Source organism: Solanum dulcamara, chromosome 1 (genome assembly GCF_947179165.1).
Source record: "Solanum dulcamara chromosome 1, daSolDulc1.2, whole genome shotgun sequence".
Classification (NCBI taxonomy): domain Eukaryota; kingdom Viridiplantae; phylum Streptophyta; class Magnoliopsida; order Solanales; family Solanaceae; genus Solanum; species Solanum dulcamara.
In genome coordinates this window covers 25,388,557-25,409,518 of record NC_077237.1, presented here as the reverse complement: position 1 = coordinate 25,409,518, position 20,962 = coordinate 25,388,557, and the positions used below count along the sequence as shown (strand labels likewise).

General features: G+C 37.3%; 1 protein-coding gene across 1 annotated transcript in view; it reads right to left on the bottom strand.

Annotated features, from left to right (window-relative positions):
- Nucleotides 1-20,962, bottom strand: part of LOC129903278 (protein ILITYHIA) — a 40,917-nt gene that overhangs the window by 6,272 nt on the left and 13,683 nt on the right. The window contains exons 18-54 of the mRNA XM_055978790.1: nt 20,012-20,308; nt 19,779-19,895; nt 19,590-19,691; nt 19,361-19,510; nt 17,144-17,308; nt 16,873-17,049; nt 16,276-16,398; nt 15,989-16,069; nt 15,786-15,902; nt 14,639-14,811; nt 13,696-13,773; nt 13,419-13,566; nt 12,684-12,806; nt 12,539-12,595; nt 12,339-12,449; nt 12,034-12,225; nt 11,782-11,955; nt 11,062-11,172; nt 10,883-10,952; nt 10,610-10,688; nt 10,280-10,382; nt 10,041-10,211; nt 9,806-9,928; nt 9,609-9,722; nt 8,847-8,953; nt 8,708-8,759; nt 8,513-8,619; nt 8,369-8,428; nt 8,167-8,281; nt 7,976-8,086; nt 7,752-7,889; nt 7,561-7,683; nt 7,338-7,409; nt 1,928-2,040; nt 1,602-1,760; nt 1,328-1,424; nt 1,054-1,236 (exon numbers count right to left, since the gene is read on the bottom strand). Coding sequence (XP_055834765.1) covers nt 1,054-1,236; nt 1,328-1,424; nt 1,602-1,760; nt 1,928-2,040; nt 7,338-7,409; nt 7,561-7,683; nt 7,752-7,889; nt 7,976-8,086; nt 8,167-8,281; nt 8,369-8,428; nt 8,513-8,619; nt 8,708-8,759; nt 8,847-8,953; nt 9,609-9,722; nt 9,806-9,928; nt 10,041-10,211; nt 10,280-10,382; nt 10,610-10,688; nt 10,883-10,952; nt 11,062-11,172; nt 11,782-11,955; nt 12,034-12,225; nt 12,339-12,449; nt 12,539-12,595; nt 12,684-12,806; nt 13,419-13,566; nt 13,696-13,773; nt 14,639-14,811; nt 15,786-15,902; nt 15,989-16,069; nt 16,276-16,398; nt 16,873-17,049; nt 17,144-17,308; nt 19,361-19,510; nt 19,590-19,691; nt 19,779-19,895; nt 20,012-20,308 — 4,593 coding nt within the window. The remainder of the gene's footprint in view (nt 1-1,053; nt 1,237-1,327; nt 1,425-1,601; nt 1,761-1,927; nt 2,041-7,337; nt 7,410-7,560; nt 7,684-7,751; nt 7,890-7,975; nt 8,087-8,166; nt 8,282-8,368; nt 8,429-8,512; nt 8,620-8,707; nt 8,760-8,846; nt 8,954-9,608; nt 9,723-9,805; nt 9,929-10,040; nt 10,212-10,279; nt 10,383-10,609; nt 10,689-10,882; nt 10,953-11,061; nt 11,173-11,781; nt 11,956-12,033; nt 12,226-12,338; nt 12,450-12,538; nt 12,596-12,683; nt 12,807-13,418; nt 13,567-13,695; nt 13,774-14,638; nt 14,812-15,785; nt 15,903-15,988; nt 16,070-16,275; nt 16,399-16,872; nt 17,050-17,143; nt 17,309-19,360; nt 19,511-19,589; nt 19,692-19,778; nt 19,896-20,011; nt 20,309-20,962) is intronic.

The following is a 20,962-nucleotide window of genomic DNA, read 5'->3' as shown; positions in this document are numbered from 1 at the left end:
TACTAAATAATTTGTCTTTAGGTTTTTACTGGAGGTCTCTAGATCTCACATGTGTCGACTTACGACTCAAAAATACATCTACCATATTATGTACTACTGACATATGATTTCTGTTAGTTTCCGAGCATTTAGCATGCATATCTCATATTATTCCATCAAATTGTGTAGGTAGAAAGACTTCTGGTGAAGCGTATTTTGTCATATTTGACGTCAAATGGAGAAAAGTAGTGAGGATTGAAGCACGAAATATTGTTAAAATAGAGTTGGGACCAACAATTCCTATCGCATACAAACCAGACCTAATAAGCCACAAACCTATTAACTTGTGACCTCCACTATTTGGTGTACCCTATATGGATCCTCTGCCTCCATTATGTTCTATTTTTAGAGACATCAGCACTTATGAATGACAGCAGTCATTTTGAGACAACTTTCCTCCACTTGAGTAAGGTCTAACTCATCACATTTTACACCTTTAATCATCAAAGTGCCGTGCCTATGGATCAAGCATTTTGGAGGTCCGTGTGGGAAATTGGCAAACCACCTCAAGCAACCTTCGGTTAGTAAACTTTTCTCATTCTCATTGTTTACCCTCATGTTGTGCTACATGCATCTTTGCTGGTTATGATCATTCTTGTCCAATCTTGTATGACCACTGAAAAAAGAATTCTAAAATAAAGTAAATACTAGAGAAACACTTGTGAAAGGATGATGCATCCCCACGAATGAGAAAAGACCCTTCCCAGTTATGGTTCCTCTTTTAGATCATCCGAATTACAGGGTAGAAACACAATAGTTTAAGGATTATTATCCTCTAAAGGAACACAGGAAACTGCAAGAGGCCAATTCTAAATGAAGTATCCTGCGTTAGAGCCAAAAAAAAGTGACAATCTTCATGATCTATGACCTGCTCTTTTTTGAGCAAAAATCCCCATCAAACAAATTACCAAATAACCTTACCAAGCACCTCAGTAATAAGTAAACCTGCTAAATGCAGGACACAAAATCTGATATAAAGGAAAAGAAATATTTCCTGGGTTGAATGATCCTAACCTGTGAAACAATTCCCAGTATGCTTGCAGCAGAATTTCTTATCTGATCATCATCAATGTGTATTAAATCCTTCAGTAGGGTGTAGACACGTGTTCTAGAAGCAATGCTGACACTTTCACCACCATGCTTAATCACACCTTTCAAAGCAGTTAGAGTAGCCTCACGAATTCCAACATCTGACGTCTGTTGACCAATAACTTAATTAAATAAACACTGCTTCTTAGAAAGAGATAAATGGTGACAGTAGAGAAGTAGAACAAAGTAAAATTATGACCTGCACACCAGATAACAGATCACCAACTAAAGGATCAACCCTGGTACTGAGAGCACTCAGCTTCCCAAGCGCAAGAGCAGCACTTGATCGTATTGTCCTATAATAGAACTTACATAAGCCCAAGGAATAAAAATCACATAAAACTGAAGCTATCGCTACAAGAAGCAACAGATGCCATGGGAAGAATGAGAAAACAGGGCAGAGGGGCATTATGTTTACAACACATCATTTCCCCATCTACCAGCCAAACAAGGTAAACCCCTAGAGAACCAACCTTGTGTTATCCTGTAGGCACTTGACAAATGTTGTTTGAAGCTGGGGAAGAAAGGGCTTTAGGGATATTCCTCCCCTTCGAATTATGATGCTCAGAGTCGATAGAATTGCACTCTTTACTTGCCAAGGAAATCTGTCACCTATAATACGAATCAAGGGCCTGCAATTGAAAGCATATTGTAAAGAAGTTAAGCATAGGCTGGGCAACTTTAGAGAGAATTAAGACTATGAAATCTAGAAAAGATACAACATAATCATCTTAACATCTGCCTATATGAACTGTTCTATGCTGGTAGAAAAGTTGTGTTAGTACACCATGGTGCATACCCTGTGATAGGAATCACAAACTCCTTTAGTGTTTTCTCGCTTGTCACTTCAATTAATTCCCCAAGACCTAAAGCGGCTTGCTCCCTTAGTTCTGCGGATCCACTTATGAGACCCTGTAGGTTAAAAAGAAAATCACACTGGATAGAGAAAGTCCAAGGAGCAGTGCTATAAACAAAAGTACCAAAAACAATCATTAGGAGGTTACTACAATTTTGCACCACTATAATTACCAGTATTAAGCAACAGAGAAGAATTAAAAAGATGCCTCTCACCGAATAAGATGTAAGTTTGGTGCCTAGACTTTAGTTTTGATGCCTCACGCCAGTCGGCTGGGACAATTTTTCAATTTCTCCATTAAGACGAAACGTATAAATAAATAACGATGAGAAACGGCTAGGGAAGGTTGGTTTTGGAGAAGAAGAAACTAAGAGAAGAGTGTATTGAATGAACAAAGCTCAGGTTAGTCCTCCAATCTAGTCAATCATCATGTTCAACACTGAGGTATAAATTTCTTTTATCTTCACCATGTATTATTCTCTTTCCCAGGGATATAATGGATATTGCTATAATTTGGATCTACAATTCTTTTTAGAGGAAGTATTTCCAAAAAATAAGAAACCTGCCACAACATGGTCCAGGTTTCCTAATTACAATAGTGGTAGAATATCAGGAAGATCTTGAACCCTTTAGTAAAAATTACAAAGAGTCTAAGACATCCATTACTGATTCTAGATCTTCCATATACTCCTATTTACACCAAAAATGAAACAAAACTAAACATTCATCTTCATCTTCTGAATATTGTTGCTCTTGTTCTGGAAGCACCTGAGATTTCTGTCTCCAAACAGACCACCAAATGCATGCAGGTATGATATTCCATCCATCCCTATAGCCAGAAATGTTAGCATAGTTGCTCCATATCTTTAGGGTCTGAGCTATTCTCCTTGGCATCATCCAGCTCAAACCCTTCATATTTATGAAGATTTTCCACAAAAGATTGCTGATCCTGCAGTGTAGAAATAGGTGATTTACTGTCTCAGCCTATTCTTCACATAGGAAGCACCTAGGACTCAGTTGAATACCCCTCTTCATGAGATTTTCTTGAGTCAACATGTTTATGTTAGCATGAGGGACAGCTCACAAATCATGACTTATTAGTGAATGATTGTATATATTAATGTAACTATATAGTGTTGTAAATGAGTGTAATTATATAGATTTGTTGTAGTAATCATAGAGAATAAATATTGTGATATAATAGCAGATCTAGAGGGATTTGTGAGCTGTCCATCATGCTAACAGTTTAGCCAGAAGTCAAGTAAAACAGGAGACTTTACAAGGAATTTAACTTTCCATATTAGCTTCCAGGGCCAGTCATCAATCTGATTGTTGAAAGGATTGATCTTTTTGTAAGCCCCTTTGACACTGAACCCGCCTTGGTTGTAACCCTGCCACTCCAATCTATGTTGAGCATTAATTAGTAGATCCTTTGAATTGCTCCAGCTTTCTGTAGAACTCTAACCTCATAATCTCCCAGTCATTTAAAGGTCTTCTAAAGCTCAGATTCCATCTCTGATTTGACCATACTTCAGCTGCAGTGGCCCTTTGTTGCTGATTTAGTATGTAAATGTCAGGAAAGAGAGACTTTAGAGTGCCTTGTTCTAGCCAGTTGTCTTCCCAGAAAGAGACCTTCCTGCCATCTTTTTTTCTTATACTGGAATTTCCTCTTAGTTCTGGCCAGAAATTCCTGATGGCCCTCCATAGGCTGATTCCATAAGTGCTAGTGACCGTTTTGGTGGTTCAGTGATCTTCCATTTCATATTTCAGCTGCACTACCTCTTTCATAGTGCCTGTTCACTAGATGCAAATCTCCAAAGCCACTTCATCATTAGGCATTGGTTCTAGGTTTTCAAATTCCGTACCCCCAAACCCCCTTCTTGTTTACTCCCAATCAGTGCATCCCACTTCACCAACTGGAATTTCTTGGTTTCACTATTCCTGCCAAGAGGAAATTTCTTCTTAGAGCATCAAGTCCAAAAGGGACATCATATAAGTAGGCATTGAATCCAAGACACTATTGATGAGTGTTAATATTTTCCCCAACGAGAGAGGTATTGACTCTTCCAGTTCACCAATCTTTTCTCACATTTCTCTACCACACCATTCCAAATATCTATAGACCTGCTCTTGGCTCCTAGAGGCATACCCAGATAGATAGTTGGTAGCTCCCCAATTCTTCCACCAAGAGTCCTGGCCAATGAAGTTAAATTAGATACCTCATAACTGGATATAAGAAGCTCTTGTTCCGGTTCATGTGTAGCCCTGATTTTGCTTCAAAAAGGACAAAAATCACCCCAAGACTCATGAGCTGTTCTCTATTAGCCTCAGAGAAGATCAGTATGTCATAAGCATACTACAGACGGGTAATCTCTAAATTAGATCCTACCCAGTATCACACTCCGAATCCCTGCAACCAGCTATTTTCTAGAGCAGTTTTCAACATATCATTCAGACCCTCCATAGCAGTGATGAAAAGATGGAGATAAGAGGTCTCCTTGTCTTAAACCTCTCTGTGAAGAGAAAAATCTTGTAGGGGAACCATCGACAAGGACTGAGAACTACACTGTGCTTATACAGAACTTCATCCATCTCAACCATCTGGCACCAAAACCTCTTTTAGAGAGGGTCTCCAACAAAAACTTCCAATTAAGATGGTCATAAGCTTTTTGTATATCTAACTTGCAGAGGATGCCAGGTGCATTACTTCTGACTCTAGATTCCACTAATTCATTTGCCATAAGGATGGCATCCATTATCTGCCTTCTTTTGATAAAAGCCAACTGTTGATTGTCCACCAGTTTGTGCATAACCTTTCATGGAAGTTTTTAACTGCAGCAATCACCTTCCCCCTATTACCTCCCCAACAATTCTCTTTCTTTCTTAGGGGGTGTGTGGATTGGCTTTTTTTAAGTAGCTTATAAGCTAAAAGCTAAAAACCATAAGATGGGGGGTAACCAACTTTTGGCTTTTAGCTTATTTTGTACTTTTTAGCCTAAAACAAAGTACTTAAAAGCACTTTTCGTCTTTCCCAAACACCTCCAAAAATAAAAATAGAAGAGCTTAAAAGCCAAAAGCTACTTAAACTAAGCCAATCCAAACACCCTCTTAGTATATCTGAATTTGACGTATTCTTTATTCAATTTTGTTCATAAAATTTCTAATTGATGGCTACCAACTGTTTGATTAGGTAATCAAAGAAACTTGGAAAACGACTTTGGATTTAAACCTCAGACTCAATACCATGTTTGTAATCATTATCCAATAAGGTATGAATATACTTGCAAACCATAATCATTCATAGTAAAGTTAGTTATTAAAGCATCTCACTTACTTACTTTAACGTCCATCAGAATATAGACTATTGGATGGATTCATTTGGAATAAGAAATTTATTTTGCAAAAATTGTTAACTCCAAAACAACAACCAATGCTATTAAAACTAAGAGTACACTAAAGATTCAACTACTCAATACACTGTTATCATTATCTAATCACGTACGGATATACTTGTTAACCATAAACACTCATAGTAGAGTTAGTTCATTAAGCATCTTACTTACTTACTTTAACGTCCACCAGAATATATGCTATTGGATAGTTAAGTGGATTCATTTGGAATAAGAAATTTATTTATGCAAAAATTATAAACTCCAAAATAACAACAAATGCTATTAAAAGCAAGTAGGAGTACATTAAAGATATAAATAGCAGGTGATCTGACATGGGAAATGATGACAAGTAAGCAGGGGGATAACATTTTCAAAAAAAAAAAATCAGGTTATTGAACATAGTTTCTATTGTGATTTAATCCTAATGTTTGCTCTACTATTTATTTGATTTTGGCTTTCTTCAATCTTAACCATTTCATTGATAGTTTGGATAAGATTAGATTGCTACAATTTCAGTAATTTAGGAAATTCGCCTATAAATTCCTCCTGGCAACAATCACATTTCAACATTTTATTACTAGTTGAGACATGTATAATTGCATTGTAAATCCGACAGCAATGACAAGGTCAAAAATTTGGGTGAGTGTCGTGCAGCATCACAAAAGGTAATAAGGTAACATGATCATCTCCTAGACTTTTAACTCCAATTAAAGCATTCTTTAGGGAGCAAAGCCACAGAAGGAGGAGAAAAATACCACATATATGTGTAATACAAAAAATATATTGCTTAGACACAAATAACTATATGCAGAGAGGACTAAGAACCACATTTGAGTGAAATATACAACAAACAACATACCCAGTGAAATCCCACATTTGAGTGAAATATATGACAAAAAAACATTATCACGCAAGAGCAACTTCAATTTCTAAATAATGTGGAAAAAAAATCAATTTTAAAACTTCTAGTTCAGATGTAATAATCAGTTCTCTTATTTTAAAACTAACTTCCTATTAGTAACTGATAAATATTCATTTGTAACATTTCTTAATACTATATATACTTTTTTTATCTGCTATATTAATTATTTAATGTCAGTCTCTTGAAGACAGCACTCATGCACACCACGGCTCACGCCTAAGTGCCCTGTGTCTTCTCTCTTGCGCAGCAATGCCCCTGCCTTTACTGCATCTTGTTTCATTGTTTAAACACCATATCTTTGATAAAATTGGCCTCACGCATGATATAGTGGAATATCCATCATACACTAGCAATGAAAATTAAGCATCATGTTGAAAACTGATAAAGCAGCCTCAAAGCTTTGGAATACATTTTTGTTCCATCTCCATGTTGTCTTTCTTATCTCTCTCCAAAAGAACTTTTAAAAAAAAAAACAATTTTCCATGCTAAGGGAGAGGAAATGCCTGATTCCATGAAATACTAAAAATGGGTGATGTGACCAAAAGATCAGAATTATGTAACAAGAACTGAAATATTTATAATCAGATCAGACAAAGCACAGGTTCAACGTACAAGGCACAGTTCAGATGTATGGCACACGACAAAGTTGAAATTTATAGACACGACCACATCTCAAAAGTAACCAATTTCCTGCAGAGTGGTCCTATAGCACATGCACGGGCCAATGATTCTTTTTAATAGAACAACAAAAATATAATCAACTCTGAAATGCAGTTTAATAAATCGCCTTGTCCCTCCCATCACAGCATACACAAAACATATATAAATGTGTTGAACTTGAGGACTGATATTCCGATGTACTTAGTAGACTTTATCCTCTCTAACAACATTCAACTTAACCCCAGCCCCCGAAAATCACCCATCAAAAGAAAACACGACATATATTGTGAATTTACGAAGAAATAAGCTGGAATAGCTTATTAAAAGTAATAATAATAGTAATTTTAATAACAATTATTATAATAATAAGCTGGAATACCTGGAGAAAAACAGGAAGCAATGGCTGAAGAGCTTTTGGAAGACAAAATCCAGGTATAACAACTGGTCCTCCCTACATGTTCATAAAGAACATCAAAATCTCGACATATGGACTCACCAAACAACTGATAACAATGTGATATGCATGTTTTTAACTGATAACAATGTGATATGCCTGTTTTTAAACATAAATCACAGAAGTCTGATATACAGAAAATTAATACCTTTTTCTTTCTACGTTCCTTATCTCTTGATGTAGATACAGCATCACGAACCAACTTGATATATGTTGGAAGAACCTCTTTAGGAACTGAACTAACAACATTAGACAGAGCTTGCCAGGCAACCTGTCAAATAAGTAGTAAGATAACCAAACAAATTAACATTCTAAGGAAATGAGTGAACCTGACATTACCACCACAGTATCAGAATCTGGATCACTAAGCAATATAATGAGGCTGGATATCATGTTTGGAGCTTCATCACCAAGATATAAGTCGCTATTTTTGAACAGGTACCCGATAAGATATGCTGAACTTCGTCTAATTGAAGCCTGGAATTACAAGTATAAAGCAGCATGAGAGAAAAGAATAGCAATAAACGAGTTTACAAAAGCAAGAATATAAAGAAAGAGCATGCCTGATTATCACCAACTCCTTTCAGCAGTTCTGACAACAAAGAATCCATGCCTTCCTCGTCAATAACTGACACAACAGTTTCTGCTGCCTTCTTTGCTAAACTTTGAACTTCCTGTATATTAAACCATTGAAAATGACAAAATGAAAGTGAAAACCAGAGTAATGAATGAACATGTCAGTGAGGAGGCATACCATGTCGGTATAACCCATTGCATTCACTAAAGCAGGAAGGATAGTACTAAGGTGGGAACCAAGACCAGGTCCTGCAACTTCCGCTAAAGCTCCCAAAGCATGTGCATTGAAGGCACTGTAGATATGCACAGATATTTTGGTGAGTACTGCAGAATCACAAGGAACAGAAAAGCTATTGGAAGAAGAAAGCATATATGCGTACGAAAGTGGAAGATGAACGAGCTTTGGAAGGATGTGTGGCAGCACAGCAGTGGTCCTGACGCTGAAATAAGTGACAATAAATTTTAGGACAAAAAGATAAGATCATACATAGAAACATGTCTAAACTAGACATACGATAGACTACCTCAGAATTTGTTTTAAGCCATCAAGAGCAGTATCTGAGGTATCCTCATCCTCCAGTGCATGAAGAAGCGTTGGAACAATCTCATCAATTGCTTGCATTCCAGCATTCTATGTTACAAACCACCAAATGTGAAGATCAGTGCTGATAAGTTCTCAGTAAAATATCTCAATGGTCAGCAAGAGCTGGAGGGTTTACCTTGTAAAGAGTACTAAATGCCAGGCCTGCTGATTCACGAACCTCGGCCGTACTGTTGAATAAAGAACCAAAATATTACTTTGGACTGGAATGCAAAAGGCTGCTATTTTCATAGTAATATAAGCAAAAGATACCACACCTATCACAAAGTGCTGTACGAATTGTGGGGATAAGCTCATCCATATAACTCAACAATTGACTCCTGCCAGCACTGGCCATTACTTCACTTAGACCAATGCAGACACCCTGAAATTAAGCAGTATTAAAGGTCGGCAGAAAAGAGAAATGAGAAGTGGAAACAAACTACGTCTTGTTGGTACATTGTGATTGCAAGTGCGACGGTAAGCCTATGTCAAATGAAGGCAAAGGATGAGATTTTGTTGTAATTGCAGACCATTTCTCGCACCTTTTGTTGGAACAGTATAAATAAGACTAGTTATTCACCTTATCAAGACAGAATGATATACGCTCCAGTCACCATGAAGTCACAACTATATTGTATCACTACCGTATTAGTAAAGAAGTCGAGCAACAAATTTGAGAATTTAAGCGTATTCAAAAATGTGAATTTTTTAAGATGCAGAATCACAGAATAGACAAAAGGGCTGACAGAGAGCTTAAGTAAAAGTAGTTAGCTCCTTTCTTATTAACAAGACTTGCAGAATATTTCTAACACAGAAGCTCAATCATATAATTTGCTCTGAAAATCATCACTCCCCAAATACACTTCAGCTGTACAAAGTTATCTCACAAAGATATACCTTAACTCGATTTGCAATGAAACTGTAACTCCTAATTTGGATAGATGAACAAAGATTATCATTAAGTTCTCTAAGACTGACTACACTTAGAGAAATTACAGAAAACACCTAGAAGCATACGGAAGAAGTAAAGTACTCACTTGTCTTCTACTTGGATTAGGATCTTTTAAACCCCGTGACAATATTGGGATAATCAAAGGAAGGACTCTTTCTCCAAGCTTCCTAACAAGCTCACCCAATGCTCGTCCAGCAACCTGCAAATTTCAGGTCACAGAATTCTTATCTCCAGAACTACTGAACACATTCTTGTCTACCATAAACAAGGGTAACAGCAGACCTGTCTCCTTTCAGAGGATGAAGATGCTAGAGAACTTATCAATGTGCTCATCAGTACAGGCATTATCTCCTTCAACGTTTTCGGAGTATTTGCAACAATGGTCTTCCAAACATGCAAAGCAGCCTGAAAAAAAGAAAATACCAAGTAATTAAAGTTTATTCATTACTATACAGCCTCTCCAAACAAGTCGAACACCATTATTGAAGTATCCCATAGTGTTTGAAATAAAGACTACCTGGCGTACGGTTATGCTGACATCGGTTCGGACCATATACAATGCAGCAAGTATTTCATTACGCTTGTCCCTCCCGAGTACCTCAATAATAGCTCGTCCTTGAGCCTCGGTACTGGCCCCCTCATCATCACTACCACCCTCAAGATGTGCTTTTCCAGATGTTCCAGCAACCTAGAAGAAAATAATACATTAACAAACCTGCTTCCTCCTACAGTATGATGCTGAAGTGCGACACATACCTTGAACAGAAGGTCACCCAGCAACTCTACGGAACTCTGTCTGATACGCCAGTTATCATTGAAAATACCTTCTTCCACAGCCGGAAGAAGCAGAGGCAAAGATCTGGAACCAAAGAAGATCATCGAGTAACAAAATGGTCAGCATATCAATTATCATTTAAACTGTAATCATAACAGCATTTTATTCACTTCAAGATAGGCTCTCCCATTGTGTATATCTACATCAATTAAATATCATAGCACTAAATCCACAGCCATTGACAGGATCCCAAAAGCAAAATAAGGAGACTAGCTTAAAACTAGATGTGGAAGATGAAAAAGAAGGCATACGTAGTTGCATAGTGCTCCACCAGAACATGGCCAGCGCTGAGTGCTGCTTCACGCACAGATTCATTCTCATCGGCCAAACCTATTGTCCAATACATTGTTAATTCAAGGAATATCTCAATGCAAGTTAACATAAAAGACTACCACTCATAATACTTCAACGGTTTCTGCCAACTGGAAAGAACGAATGCTAGTTTTGTTCCTCTGTGTGAGTGTTCGCGCCTGTGTGTTAGAGAGAGAGAGAGAGAGAGAGAGAGAGAGAGAGAGAGAAATTACCATCTAAGATAGCTGGAAGAACTTGCTGCAAATAGTTCTGGAATTGGACGCCTAAAGATCTTGGCAGATACTACAAGTAGCCATATAATGCATATCAGAAAAATATACAAACGTAGAAGTTATCCATCTTTCTGAAACAAACTTCAAGAAAAATAAATTTAAAAAAATCAAGTGCTTACCCTAAAGAGTGCCAAGTGCCCATCACGAACTGATGCCTTTTGATGAGAACAATTCCGTACTATATCAGGAAGTATGTTCTCAAAGTACTCAATTCCTAATGCAGCCAATACCTGGGAAAGAGGAAAAAGCACTTGTAGGTTGAATGTGAAAACGAGAACCCTAAGCAGCTCAAAAGCAGTGTCTCCATTCTTTGTTACTGGTTCCAGACCCACCCACCAACCCCAAAACTCCTTGATGATGCACCAAAAGGCACAGCCTTTTCCGTGCTTGTTAATTATTGTTTCTTGGTCCTCCCACAACAACCAAGTTTAAAAGAGAGCAGAGCCAATAAGATAAAGATGCTCAAAAGCCATTTCAACTTGTTATATGCAAACAACGTCAATAACTTATTTTAAAGTTACCACCCTGCTGAACTAAACGCAAGAGGACAAGTAAAGTGTGCATACAGCATAAAACCTTAATTATGGTGACAATATTGAAAGAACTATTATATTTACCTCTTGACGAAAGAGCAAAGGTAAGAGACAATGATAATGCTAACTTAGAATTAATATCCAAAATATATTTAAGTGAAAAAGCTTAAGCCTCGCCCCAGACCCCACCCCCACCCCCAAATGGTAGCTTCTTGTAGAAATAAAGCCCTAAAAAGGGGAGGTTTTCAACTCCTTATAACAACAGAGAGAGATGTAACCAAGTAACACCGGATGAGATAATTATACCTCACTTAGTCCCTGTGCAGCCCCAGAACGCTCAACATTGCTTCCATCAGACTTCAAAGTATCCAACAACCAAGGCACCAGGTCTGGGAAATTTTCTTCTCCCATCCCCCGTATAAGAGAACCAATAGCTCTTGCAGCAACAGATCGAACTTCAGGGATTGGATCCACAAGTACCTGAAATCGTGTGAAAATAATGTTGGGTCAACTTTTGCACTCATCATAATATGTTACTCCAATTATTTTCAGATGTACCTTTTTAACTTCAGGGAGCAGTAGTCCTATGTAGGGTATCATGTCCTTAGGCTCTGTCACTAATGAACACATATTTCCAGCAATTTGTGCAGCTTTCTTCTTAGTCTCAGCACTCCTTTCACGAAGGCCTCGGTGTACAATTGGTACTAACAGCGCGAGAGAAGGAGCATCAATTGAATTCACAAAGGTTGTCTGAAAGAATTGGAACAAGGAATTAATTTGTCAGAAAGCACACGGAAACTAGAATACCTATCAAAAATAGGTACATGGAAACCAGATAACATGTTATCAGTAAACATATTTACCTGGAGGAGAATATCAAGGGAGTATTTTGTATGCTCATTAGGATCTGTAAGACCCATTAGAAGAGTAGGCACAAGTGCAGATATCTCAGGGTTCTTTATGACACTCCCAACCTAAACTCAACAAAAGACAAAACTAAACAATAAATGGCACAAAGTAGAACACGGAAAGTAAGAGAAACTTGATCTTGAGATAGTTTAACCTGTTGAAGAGCCATCTGTCCAGCTGATTGAACCTTGGGATGAGTGTCAGTAAGCACCTGTGCAGTATTACAAAGCGGTAAACTGAGACTAGTACACGCTGTAGACAGAGACAGAAGTACTAAGTTTGCATGCAATAGGACAAACCTCAGTTAACTTGGGCACAATCTTAGGGAGACACTGTGACAATTGTTGTGGAGCACAATAGGCCATAGCACCAAGAAGTTGTACACTACTCTGCTTGGTTCTCCAAGCCTTATCTTCAAGGCCCTGACGCAAAACAATAATTGTAAACATAGGTCTCAACTCTCATGTAATGAAGGCTAACTAATAAATGAGTTTAGTGAATCCGAAACACATGGAGAAATATTTAATAGCGGACTCATCAATTACAGCAGATATCAAAGTTTCTCTGGCCATTTTAGATCCATATAGGTTTTTCAGAGAAATACACAGATGCCAAGAGTTAATAAAAATCCGCAATACGCTTCATGAAACGTTGCACTTGTTCTTCAAAACACAAAGAGCAATTAAGGTTACAGTTTCTCTATTCCTACGCAACCAAAAATCCTCAAAGGCTAACCAATGCAACCCGCTGTGCAACAATTTCTCATCATCAGAAGAGCATTCTCAAAATTATTCCTGCATTCTCAAAATTATTCCTATCTCTAAGAGTCCCAATAAACTACATGAGCCTTTCGGGATAGATGTACACTGGAAAAAAAATTGAGCATAACTTCGTAAGAGTACTCTATAAGTGTGCCTAAAATACACTGTGCAAGATTACTCCATCATCCAGCTAACCGCATCACTAAACCAATAAAATATGGATAGAGTCAACTGCATTGTGTTAAGATACAGGGGAAAAGCTAAATTAAGAACCTTTAAAAGTGACGGAAGAATTAGTTTCACTCCTTGAGCACTAAGCTGAGACATCATTGCCCGAGCAGCACATTCAGCAGCATCACGCACAGCAACCACTTGATCAGAGAAAGAAACCAAGAGGAATGGTAACATTTGAATAACATACCTGAAGGTAAAACAGGGAGACATGTGAAACAAAGCTGATAAATTCCAAATCCAAGTTCAAATTACAACAAGGATAAGCATTTCATTTGTATCATTTTCTGGAGAAAAGAAATATAAACACAAGACATACGGTTCAAACAACTTCCCAAGCTTCTCACAGAAGCATTCAAATGCAAGCAGTGCTCCTTCACGGCACTTAGCCGAATTCCTGGAAATAAACATCATTCAGACCCTGGAAGGAGAAACTTTCACATGCAGAGAGGTGCAGTTATTGAAATATAATGGAATCGGCAACCTCGTGACAAAGCCATATCAGTGAAACAATGTTGAATGTCAACTATTGCTAGCTGAAATGCCAAGCAAGAAATAACCTAAATTCTATACTACAACAGCAAGCATAAACTACATTTCAACCCCACATTAGTTGGGATCGCATGTATGAGTCCTATTTATCCATTCCTCTCTATTCAGGTCCAATTCTTTTCAATACTAATGTACAATGACTTAACTGCATGAACAACTCCCAGATCATATTAGAAACATATAACTATGGCCAGAACACAGCTAATAGATGTAGACATTTCATGAAGAAGTCCTCTAAAGTTCAGAGCTCGAACTTTAATAGCAACTATAAAGAAAAGCAGTGACAAGCTGAAAGATAACAGTCACTTTTCCCCTTTTTCCTTGTTGCAGGTAGGCGAAGACAGCGAGATTTAATTGGAAAAATAAGCCAAGAAACATTTATCCATTTACATTTTTAAGACATAAGCAAAAGCACATAATCAAGCCACAAAGGCATAAAGATTATTTTTAGTAATTACCATTGATATAAAAGCCTATATGTCAAGCGACCATAACCTTGAAATTTCACTTCAACAATGTCTAGCACATAAAGATAAAGGTAAATAGAAGAACGAGTTCTTCTCTCTAATTCCATTATATAATGCCTCAACTGGGTTGTTATTCATGACATTTCATCAAATCCTTGGAAAAGAACAGAAAATCACTGAAGTTAAATCACAGAGTAACTCAACCTCTAATTTAGAGTGATTGAAAAATGCCAGAAGGCTAACCTGTCCGCAAAACCTTCATGTAATGCTGCTACAATGCCATATTTCTTCAGGCAAGATATTCCGAATCCCTTAACCAGCCCTGCAAGTCCAAATGCTGCACCACGACGCTCTCCGTATTTGTCACTCTTCATTAGCTGATCCAAAAGCCTAGAAACCAGAGATGGTGCATCCTCCTGGTAAAAGAGAAGAGATGGGCAAAAAGTGAATCCAGTTTCAGCTTGCAAATTAGGTATAAACTAATAAAAAAATTGTTAGGTCAGCAGAAAGAAAGATAGATGAATAAGGAAGAAAAATATCAGAGAACAAATCTGGAAGAAGCAAAGTCAAAACTATAAAAACAGCACTAGGACACAAATTAGTAATTTATATTTCCTTGACTTTATCCAGTACAGAACAAGGAGAGAGAATGCCAGAGAAATTTGAATTACAAAACAAACTTAAAAGCTATGTGAGACAAGAATTCCTTCAGAAATATCTCAAGGAACTATCAGGGTTAGCACGGTAAATACATGAGAATAGGTCTGTAGTTAACCAAACAAGTCTCTAGTGACCACCACAGAACATCGATAGCCTCAAGTAAAAAGGAACAAAAATTCTACATGGATTATGGTATTGGATTTTACTCATCGTAGAACTGAAAGGCATCACTGCAAGATTCATGCAAATTAGGATGATAACAGATGGTTCAAAATATTGTCACGTTAGTTCTTTTTACTTGCTTTACTAAAAATAAGAACCCTTCTACAGGAGGGATTAAAGCTGCACAACTCACTAGGATACAACATATATCATTCCATGCAGTAAACCTATTATACGTGGACTCGAATATGGATATGGACATGGACATGGGTTGGGTATAGGCACATCTCCTTTTTTTATTGGTCAGACATATCCAAATATTAGCCAGCTCAAGGCATATTCCGTAGGACCTAGTTGAAGTATCCAAGCCCAAAACATATCCTTCTGAAAAATGTACGTTATGAAGAGTCAAAGTAGCCTGACAGTAAACAAAAACAGACACTTTTGACAGTTAGCGAGTGTAGTAACTGCAGATTATTCAAGATTTACAGTCATGACATGTGGCAATGTTTCTCGTTTGTTACAGTTGCATAGTATAAAGAAGCTTTCAAGAGAATGCTGAACTAACCTGCTTTGCTTGCATAAGTGGAGAAAGGCAGGTAGCGACAGCTCGCTGAACAGCTTCAGAAGGAGTATTCAGTACATCCAGCAACTTCTCTACAACTGTGTGAACTTTAGGGTCATCCTGTTCAAAAATAGACAAGGTATTAGAACCAAAATCTTAAAAAGTGTTTACTGTGGACCAAGTATATAAGAGGGGAGATCAATTACCTTGGCCAAATGCTTTGCCAAAGCTCCAGTAAATATTACCACACCTTCACGGACCAGATCATATTTCTCCTCATCTGAAGCCTGCACAATCAACAAACAGTTGGTCATTGTCAGATATTTTAACATATGATATCCATTCAAGCCTATAACTAGCTTTTGAATGCCACAAAAGGGCAATAGGAGTCAACATGAAAAACTCAAACACCGATCATTCACCCCCAAACCAAAGGTATAAAACCTCTAAAGAGTAAAACAAATAGACGATGTTGGAAACAAATATGTCATACCTTTTTGTTCAAGTAGTTTTCGAAAATAGGGAACAGCAATGAGACATTATCTCTTCCATGTTTGTCAATAATAACTATACCGGCATTGATCATTCTTCCTCTAACATCTGCATTAGGATCTGCCTGCAATTCCAAAGCCCCATTACTCAAACCCAAATAGGATAAAACCTTTTCTTATGAATTTTCATATATTTCCAGAAAGTTCTGTTTTGATGGTTTATGAAACCAAGTGAAACAACCACATTTCATAAAACAGCTACTACTTATCAGGAGATGTGTGCTTTAAAGCTTTTGATACAAGGAGGGAACTCCTTAAAAGCCAAGAAAAGAAGTATCTCAGCAAGGATCTTTCAACTGTAAGAGAGTAAACATGTTTCGTATCACTATAACAAGGCAAACTCTTAGAAGAACTTCATTGCCAAAATCAGCATGTATAGAAGTAAATAAGAACTTCCGTTCACCTGTTAGTTATCATTAGCAATCTTCAAGAGAAAGAAACAGAAAGAAAAATGCAGATCTTAGGTTTTATCATCCAGTATGATACATTAAAAAATAGGCATGATTAACAACACCTCATTCAGAGAAAGAACTTATTACCAGTGCCCTTGAAATTAGGAATGTCATAACAACAGGAAGGTCTTTTGCTCTAAGAACATCTGCCACAGAAAGTAAAGCCAATGCTATTCCTTGTCTGCCTATCCAGCCAAAATCAATGTTGTCTTCACCAGAACCAACATCACGGATGTACAAAGAAAATAAAGTTGAAAGGCATTCCTGAAAGCGTTGTTTATCCAAAAGACATTCACACTAGTCAGTTAAGAATTATTATGCATTTTCCAGAAAACAGAATATATAAAGCTAATTAAACCTGTATTGTATCTGGACTTTCATCTAAAGCAGCAGCCAAGGCCTCAGAGCCAGCCACTCGCACATTATAATTAACATGGGAAAGAGCTTTGAAAATGCCAGAGTAATCTGTTCCTAAGTCATACCCGTAATGATCCCAGATGTCTTCAGCAGCTTCAGCAACACACTGAATAGAGAACACACACAGTCCATACTGTTATGATAACATTTTGGACATAAAATAGAAATACTGAATCACAACAATACTAGGTAAACAAATTTGAAATGAATGTCTGAATTGCTGCTACATAGACAACCTAACTTAAAATAATCAAGACTTATAGTCGCTTATAGACTTATGGCGCAGTTACAACTTACCGAGGACATGACCTTAGATAGGAGGATGTGGAGGACCCACATTAGGGTAGAAGGCTAGTACATAGTCTCGTTATTCTTCCTTATTAGTAGGCGCATTAGCGAACTATAATTTCTTGTGCGCTGATTTCTGCTATTATCTATTACTTTCTGTACTTTGATTACTCTATTTTATCTGTGTCGCTTACGTTATTTGCTTTCCCATATCGCTTTGAACTTCTTAGCCTTATCTGACCTCTTTTTATGCTTTTATTGAGCCGAGGGTCATTCGGAAACAGCCGTCTTACCTTAGTAGGAGTAAGGTCTGCGTACATTTTACCCTCCCCAGATCCCACGTTGTGGAATTTCATTGGGTTGTTGTTGCTGTTGTATAGTCGCTTAAGTAAATCAGCAAATATCATAAAACCATACTGTTCAGATATTTTAAGTTATTAAGCTCCTACGGTTACAAAGATCAAGCCATTACTTTTTGTCACTTTCAACTAACAGGAAACAGAACTGTATAATCTGGGAAGGATCATTTCGTTAGTCAGGCAATTGCCCAATTTCTTTTTGAAGAGGTAATTTAATTTATAAATTAGAACAGCACCAAGGATGTCTTATTGGGACTGTACAATGGAGCAAAAGACAAAAACAAAAGTGTGCCCTGTCAAATTTTGTAGGGATTCTAATGTTTGTAGAACTGTTTCAGCTTCATTTATGTGTTCCAACCTACAACATAAGCAAAACAAATATATACAAATAGACTGTATCATGTTGGTGGAACTCATAGAATCACCAAAACATCATTTATTTACTTTACTCCAAACAGTCCACCAAATACATGCAATAATTTCCCACTTTCTTCAAAGTAGAAAGTAAAAGGGGGAAGCATACCAGATCATCTACACAGACTAGCCAACCCGAGGACAAAATAATAACACACTTACGCACCCTCCTACAATTAGTTACCAAGATGCTTCCTGAGTAGGACCAACTCTATGAAGCACAGAAACCCAAAAATTTTAGCTGCATGTGGGTTTTGCACTTCTGTAACGCCAACACTAGTGAGACAGCATTACATAGTGTACCCGTATCTCCTCTAATTAATTTATTTTTCTAGCTTATGTTTTTCCATGTTGAACTTTCAATTTACAAGTCTGGTCAATGTATTTGCCACTTATACCCCAACTAAAATGATATGGGATTTGTTAAGCAATTTTAAAGGTCTCCAGGGATGTTTTATGTCCCAAGAAGAAATGATAGAAACACCTTCCCAGAAAAAAGAAGCAAATCCAGTTGCCTCATGTTCTGGGCAAGCACATTGGAGCTCATTATGTTGTGGAATATTATGCTAGACTAAAGGTTTTAACTCTTTTCTAAAGTGAAATCCTGATTTTTTATACTATTGAAATTTGAAAGCATAATGTACCTGATGCCAGGTATCATGCTCACCCTATATATTGGACAAGACTACAGTAATAATAGAAATAGACACTAAACATATGCACGGGATTCATTCACTTCATGAAAGTATTATCCCTTACTGGTCATTGTGCAAATCTGAACAATATATCATTATTACTCCCTCCGTTTCAATTTGTTTGTCTTACTTTCCTTTTCAATCCACTTCAAAAAGAATGTCTCTTTCCTTTTTTGGCAATTCTTTGATTCCTAAGACCACGAGATTAAAGGGCATTTTGGTACATTCAACATATCTTTAGTTTAAGACCACAAGATTGAAAAGTTCTCTTTATTTTCTTAAACTCCGCCAAGTCAAAACCAGACAAACAAATTGAAACGGAGGGAGTAATATTTAAGGGAACTGAAAATCCAGAGTTAAGCATTTATCACAAGAAAAGTCACTTTTACAAGAACGTAATACCTTTTCAGGATCATGTAAAGCAAGCCAGATGCGGGTGGCAATTTCACTACTTTGAGGGACCGAATGACTAGCCAGAGCAGGAATGCATTTCACAGCATTTAAGCAAGCCATTCTTACATGGATGTCTTTAGCATAAATACCACATAAAGCCTGCAAAGACCATGAAACACAAGGGATTATAAGTGTTATATGGAAGCTCACAGAAGAAATTCATAACCACACCACATACAGGTGCCACTTCAGCTGGTTGCAGCCCAAGGCATAACTCATTTAATGCCGGTCCAATAGATGCTTGATAAGCAGGAACAACACCCAGGACATGATAAAGAACCTACAAAATCACCAAGATAACCAGTCAGAAATAGATACAGGAATGATAATCAAGGTATAAACAACAAGATGCTGTAGTGATCATAACTGAAAGCATTTGAATTCTAGGCAGAGGTAAAAACGAATCCAAATGCAAGAATATTATCTTGAGAACATCATCATGAAGTCTGGTCTTCTTGGGAGATAACAATATTCTCTCCATTATCTATGCATGCAACAAAAAGAAAAAGATATGTATATCAGAAAATGTCAGTGGCTCAGTGACAAGGAATGAATAATTACCAGGAACGAAAAGTTAACATGATCAGACCACAAACTTACAGGGAAAACAAAAGTAAACGAATCCACAGGGAGAGCCCCAGTTTTGCAAGAGATGGATAAGCCGTTTGTCACACGCTCAAAGAGACCAGGCTTTTCATTTGATACCTCTTCACCAGCAGAAGGAATTTTACCCCATAAGACATTAACATCCTCTGACATAATTAACCTTAAGGCTGTTGCAATTTCAAGAGCCCAGTTACAAAGTGGAGTAGCAGTACACTTTGAAAGCTTCACCAGGGTTCCAAATGCCACATCACCAACTATTGGTGACCGTAGTAGAGGGTTGATAAACAACACCTAAATATTAGATTAAAAAGAGTCAAAGACAGCAACATACAAGGATATGACCCTTAAAATTCAACTGATACACAAGAACAGTAACATAATGGCATTGATTTCTTTTCCCTTGTAATTATAGGCATGTGGAATAAATCATTTTGATAAGACAGAAAAATCCACAAGATAGCAACTAGTTTGGGTAAAGTCTCTAACTTAAGTTCACAAAAACACAAGGATATCAGTCTACAAAAGAGAATCAAGGGAGAAAGGGTGAAATGAGCTATTCAATAGTTGAAGTCTGATAAAATTAACAAAGATGAAAGGAATGGTTACTGCCTGACTCAACAACCACTAGCTTAATTAGTTCTCATAATCTTTAGATTCCCCTTGTACTACAAATCAACATCTAGTTTCCAGCTTAACTACGTAGAATTTTTTTTTTGGATCCAGTAAATTAAAGCTTAATAGGCAGCACCAAGGAGGTGCTCTAGAGCAAAAGATTGCACCTGACTTCCTTATATACTAACCTACATAGTCTGCAAGGATCTGAGCATTTGGGTATGTACATGACAACAAAAGGTAAGTTCCCAGTCCTGTATAACACTGATGAACTCTATGAGCTTCTCTGTCCTCTACTTGCTCATTTTTACACAAAAAATGACAGATAGAATA